The sequence below is a fragment of the Priapulus caudatus genome, unplaced genomic scaffold (assembly GCF_000485595.1).
Source record: "Priapulus caudatus unplaced genomic scaffold, Priapulus_caudatus-5.0.1 Scaffold142, whole genome shotgun sequence".
NCBI lineage: Eukaryota > Metazoa > Priapulida > Priapulimorpha > Priapulimorphida > Priapulidae > Priapulus > Priapulus caudatus.
The window spans coordinates 304,090-310,657 of NW_014577203.1; the positions used below are offsets into that span (position 1 = coordinate 304,090).

General features: G+C 44.9%; 1 protein-coding gene across 1 annotated transcript; it reads left to right on the forward strand.

The window, feature by feature from the left end:
* Positions 1 to 422: 422 nt before the first annotated feature.
* Positions 423 to 1,172, forward strand: LOC106806099 (uncharacterized protein K02A2.6-like). Its single transcript, XM_014807953.1, has one exon. It carries the CDS (start codon positions 423 to 425, stop codon positions 1,170 to 1,172), a length of 750 nt encoding a protein of 249 aa, XP_014663439.1.
* Positions 1,173 to 6,568: the final 5,396 nt, after the last annotated feature.

Genomic DNA, 6,568 nt, shown 5'->3' on the forward strand with positions numbered 1-6,568 from the left:
ACATCGTGGTAACAGAGACAGACAGGCAGCCGCGAACTCTCTAAATGAAAGTTTTGAGAATCTTTCATTTGAATCCGTGCATTCCAACAACCCCCGAGACAGGAGGGACGAAGTATTTGCTACAGTTGACATTATACTGGAGAACAAACCGCAGACTCCAGCGACCTTGAAGGTCAAGGTCAATACAGGGGCCCAAGGAAAATATGCTCCCACTGAGAATATACAGACGCATGTATCCAAAGCGACTAGACGGCGAGGGATTTCCTAAGAAAGGCGCCACGAGAACAGACCATGATACTTTGTTGACAGGCTACAACGGCTCCCGTATTGCACAATATGGGTCGACGTCAATACCTTGTATATATCGGGACAAGGCGTGCGATGCAGAATTCTATGTCACGGAATCGGGAGGGCCGGCTCAGATGGGTCTGCCCACCTCACGTGACCTACATCTGGTAGCATTGAACTGTGCCGTCAACAAAAACAGTGAAACTCCTCACATGACTGCAAAGGAGGACTTGGTCCGAATGTATCCAGACAGGTTTGAAGGTATTGGTCACTTCAAGGGAACATTTCACATAACTGTAGACCCGTCCGTCCCGCCAGTGGTGCACGCCCCACGACGATGTCCGATTCACCTGCGAGATGAGCTCAAGAAGGAACTTGACGGTATGGTGAAGTCAGGAGTCATCACTAAGGTCACTGAGCCCACAGACTGGGTCAGTAGTCTGGCGTACAGTCGGAAGTCAAACGGCAAACTCAGGGTGTGTCTTGATCCGAAGGACCTTAACGAGGCGATAAAACGCCCGCACTATAAGACGCCGACACTTGAAGAGATCACCCACAAATTCGCGGGAGCAACCACTTTCTCCAAGTTGGACGCTCGCCACGGATATTGGTCAATAGAACTTGACAGCGAATTAAGTTGCCTGACGACATTTAACAACCCATTTGGTCGATTTTGCTTCCAGAGGTTGCCATTTGGCCTGAATGTCAGCCAAGATGAATTCCAGGAGTGCATGGACAACATACTGGAGCAGTGTCCGGGCACGACTGGAATAGCGGATGACGTTGCTGTATTCGGGAAAGACCAAGCTGATCATGACGTCAATCTGCACAACGTCATGAGGGTAGCACAGGAGAGCGGACTCGTATTCAACCCTGCGAGATAAACAAACCGTCCATGAAATTCTTTGGCGTGGTCTATGATGCCAATGGAGTGCACCCCAACCCTGACAAGGTCAAGGCGATTAGAGAGATGGAATACCCGAAGAATGCAAAACAGTTGCAAGAGTTTCTCGGAATGGTGACATACCTATCACCGTTCCTGCCTCATGCATCCCAGCACACAGCGCCACTGCGAGAGCTAATGAAGAAGGGTGTTGTCTTCGAATGGACTCCCTCCCACCAATCAGCATATGACAAGCTGATTACACTCATCTGTAGAGAGGTAACTCTCAGCTATTTTGACCCGCAGCAGCCATCTATCCTGCAAGTTGACGCGTCAAGCAAAGGTCTAGGAGCTGTTCTGATCCAAAACAACAAGCTGATCGCTTTCGCGTCCAAAATCTTGAGTGATTGTGAGCAGCGATATGCCAATATAGAGCGTGAACTTTTGGCGGTGGTTTTTGGATGCGAGAAATTCCATACTTATTTGTACGGAAAGCAGTTTATTGTGGAATCGGACCACAAGCTGCTTGAAATGATACATCTCAAGAACATTTCGTCAGCTCCTCAGCGACTACAGCGCATGTTACTGCGAATCCAGACTTATGACGTGAAGATAATGTACAAGCCGGGGAAGGAAGTATTGATGGCAGATGCTCTCTCTCGATCTCCTGGAGGAGAGAACGACACTATTGACCTAGATGTCAAAGTTGAACTTGTGCAATTCAGTACACAGAAACAGGATGAGTTGCGCGAAGCGACCCAAGCTGATGGTACACTTCATGCTCTGAAGAAGGTGATCGTGCAGGGATGGCCCGACCGACGGAACGAGCTACCACCTGCACTACGCCAGTTTTGGGCATACAGAGATGAACTTACTGTCCACGATGGTATCGTCATGAAGGGAGAACGTGTCATGATTCCAGACAGCATGCAGAGCTACGTTCTCTCGAAACTTCACGAGTCTCACCAGGGTATCGACAAGACCAGGTTGAGGGCTCGTACCTGTGTTTACTGGAACAACTGTAATGCAGACATAGAGAACATGATAAAGTCGTGTGGTATTTGTCAGCATTCCCAGAAGTCACAAAGCCCAGAACCACTACTGCAGTACGAAATACCCACGGGACCATGGCAGACCGTCGGTACCGACCTGTTCTATCTGGATGGTGAGGAGTACCTTCTTATCTGTGATACTTCGAGTTCCGAGAGTAGTCAGAAATTCACGGTCGTGTGAAAGTCAGGTGTGCGTGATATAAGAGGTGCTTCTGGGAGAAGTAACTATACGAAGCCTCAGAACGTTTTGCCTAGAGATTAGTATACCCCTTATAGTCTATAGTAGACAACTCCTGCCTTATATAGCAAGCAATTTACCTTTAGCTAGTTCCTGGATACTTGATAATGACAATGCCATGTGGGGATTGTATGGTAGGGGTGGCATTAGTCCGAGGAGCGACCCAGTAATGGGGGTGGTAATACCGGCCCTAGATTAGGCAAAGCGATTATACGATCTGAGTTTGCGGACTAGGGTGATATGATATAGGCTAAGTGGTGACTTAGATGAGTGAAGATGGAGATCAGTATTAATTGTTTTATATAAAGAGAAGCTCCTCAGAAATGATTAGATACTATATATTAATGGTAATGAAGTAGCTTACTTTGAAATGCATTGCACTTAATTTCGCCTTACTGCTTCATCGATAAGATCGAAATCAAAATACTAACTCTTTCGTCCTCAGGATACATCATGCCACGATGCTAGCAGTATTTTTTAATAGTGGGCGGAGCTCGCGGGAAATGCAGCGAATTGGCGATTTGTTAACAGCGTATGATGTTCAAAGAGTAACTGGCGCAACAATCCGCGTACTATTTCGATGCACTATTTTTAGTCAATTTTCCATAAAATAATGGTCGATTTTTTATTATGTTGGAATTTTTTACGTTTGGCAACTTTAGTGGAAACGCCTAGACGCAACGGAAATGGAAGCACGGGCGAAATCAAAACCTTTGCTCTGCGCCCTCCCCAATCTGTACGCCCCACCCACTAAGTGGCGAGGTCGCGACCCCCCCCCCTCCCCCAAGTCGCGAACCCCCATCTAAGTTCGCCAATGTCTGACATTCAAGACGCGTGCAATGTTAAAGCCATATAGAGTGCGCTAAATATAACGTTATTGCGAGTATGTATTGTAAAGCCGTTCATTCCATTCCTTCACGAGCGCTTTAAGCAGTAAGGAAATATCGCTGTTCCGTCGTCTTCTTTCGTTCCATCGTTTCTTTTGTGTTATATTACAGCATAACCATATACCAACACAAACACAACCATACTTTTCAGGTGTGTGTTTCACAGTTATCTTAAATTCCGCTATATCCGTTAGTTGTCACAGTGACGTTAAATTGTTAGTACCATTGCTCATATCACTGACATGCTTAAATAATTGGTTAAAAATGCTACAACACGGTCACAATACATTACTATATATATGTTAGTCAGGAGTAAATTTAAACTAGCTGTTACCATAACAGATGGAAGAAAGTTTATCACCCATCGTACTAACAATAAATTGTTACCAGGTGTTAATTATGCCATTATATGTTATAACTGTCATCTTAGACGAGCAGATTTAGAAAAATATTCCATGTTCAGTCAATTGTTTGACTCAACGTGAACAATTTTTCTGAATATTGTCATCTATATTAAAGTAACTATTGCGAGAATTTTCCAGTGTTTTCCCCACTTTCATGATACCTACCATTTTTGCTTGACTGAGTAACAGCAATTGTCTAGAATAACGATAAAATGTCTTAGAACCTTCGTATTCACCAAGGTTTTGTCTTTCTTATGACGAAGCACTACTGTTTAAAGCGTCTGCTGCGAAACATCAGAGTGATACTTTTTCCAACCTACAAGGTAGTTTCTGTCACGTTATAGCTGACAATGTTGATCACAACACCATCACCATTGATGGCAGAGGAACGTATCATGGCATGGGGCTTATGTATACAGCAATTGCGGCAGTCAAGTCCGACCGTACCATCCCCAGAGACAAGTCCAGTCTACAAGAACACACTTCAAGTCTACAAATACTACCGTTTCGGAAGCTGGGAAAATGTGGTGAGAATCTTCTGTATGAACACATACAAGATATAGTTGCCGAAGATGCAAGACGACATCTTGATTTACTTTGGAAGATCTCGTATCCACACAGATTAAGACCTATCTGGTCTGGCTTCATGCAAGCAGTAACACATGGACAGCACCAAGGGAAGGCGTCTTTCCATTTCCTTCCAATGATAGATCTAGACCCTACCGACATGAGCTGCATATATTCAACACTAACGTTTGTGAACAATCAATGTATGAAGTACAACGTCCAGCCGATAGTAACGTTTGACCAGCCCCTCTGGATGAAGGCCAAACTGATCATCAGCCAAGAAGAAGAGCTGAGCAATGTCATCCTTATACTTGGAGCCTTCTATACACTGATGTCGTTTCTCGGAATCATTGGCCATTTCATGAAGTCGCGTGGTCGAGCTAGCCTTCGCTAGCCTTCGCCGGTAACACAGTCACACATATGCTCAGCGGGAAGGCGTATGCAAGAGCAGTCAGGGGCCACTTTTTGGTGGATAGCGTGCTTTACGCAGTCCTTTTGAAGAAGATATCAACAGAAGAAACCAATGAACAGGTAGTGGTCCATGCTCTGCAAATGTTTGACGAGGTTTTCGGCGATTAAACACATGTATCTGCAACAAATGATGTTGATATCTAAGCACTCGATCAGCTTTTCCAGAAAGCGAAGCTTGACATATCTGCAACACCAACAGGGAAGTTATGGCTGCAGTATATGAAAACAATTGATCTTCTGAGAATTGACCTGAAGGCTCAACGCACTGGCAACTTCATGCTTCACCTGAAGTCCTTGAAGGAAATGCTACCATACTTCGCAGCAAGTGGGCACAACAGTTATGCTAAGTCCGTCCATCTGTTCCTGCAGGGCATGCTGAACCTAGAGGAAAAAAACCCTAGTGTTTTTCAAGAGTTCATGGGTGGAAATATGTTTGTCAGACGTAGCGATCGATTCTGGGGTGCTTTGACAACAGATCTGATCATTGAGCAGGTTTTAATGAAGTCTCTAAAGAGCAAGGGTGGAATCACGCATGGACGAGGGATGGACGAGACGCAACGGACATGGTGGCTGCTGACGGTGTCCGATTATGCACAGATAACAACCGAGATGGAGAAGCTCAGTAGCTACAAGAACACGACCAGTGAACTCAGTCAAAGTGCAATGAAGCGAGATATGGCAGATACGGCAATCATTCTTGAATACCTTGAAAGCCATGACCCGTTCAAAAAGAGCGATTACTTGTATGACATATCAACAGGCATTGCCTCAAGTGTGTCCAACGCTCACATGGCTGAAGATATAGGCAAGTCCATCATTACCAGCATGGAAGGCGAGCAGGTTACAAAATATGTCTTCAAGAAAAAGAACCAAGTCAAAGTGATGGGAGCGAAGGTGATTTCCGATGGAGAGGAATTGGTTGTCGCTCCACAGCTGCTCTTTCAGAGATTCCTGATCATAGCAAATAACACTGATATCGATCTAAATAAGGGTTTCAGATACGAGCTGTCGCTTTATCCACCATCCTTCTTTACAAAGCATGGCCTACTAAACGCTCTTACAAAACCAAAACTTTCGGATGCTATTTCTAAACTCTGCAGTGACACACAAGACATTAATATTCCAGAAGCAGAATGCAATGTTTTAGATGGTGGTTCTCTTCTACAGCGTTTGCCATGGTCACAGGGGGATATGTATAGACAAATAATCAACACATATATACGTGTGGTGCAAAAGTATGCCCACCCAATAGTTGTGTATGATGGCTACTCACAGGAAACAATCAAGACAGTGACACACCAATGACGTGCAGTGGGTCAATCGTCAGCAAAAGTAAAACTAGCGCTTGACTTACCATTGAAGATAGACAAGAAGACATTCCTAATGAACAAATCAAACAAACAAGAGTTCATCAACATGCTATCTGATGAGATGAGGAAACAGGACATCGAAACCATTCATGCAGAAGACGACGCCGATCTGTTGATTGTCCAGACAGCCGTGAACATGGCCGTGTACAAGACGACATTTGTCATTGCAGAGGATACTGACATCCTTGTGCTCTTGTGCCACCACCATAAACCATGCAGGTACCAGCTTGTTCATGAAGTCAGAGAAGAGTGCAATTAAGAGACCACTGTGGAACATCCAGACGACTTGTGCAATTTTAGGAAGCTGGCAATGCACATACCTACCATTTCTACATGCTCTCTGGACTCCATGGGATCGGCAAAGGTTGTGTGCTAGGGGCTAAGAAATCGGACGAACTAATGCTGATA

Excerpts from the sequence above, each read along its gene's own strand:
- LOC106806099 (XM_014807953.1), top strand. The coding sequence starts at position 423 with ATGGGTCTGCCCACCTCACGTGACCTACATCTGGTAGCATTGAACTGT.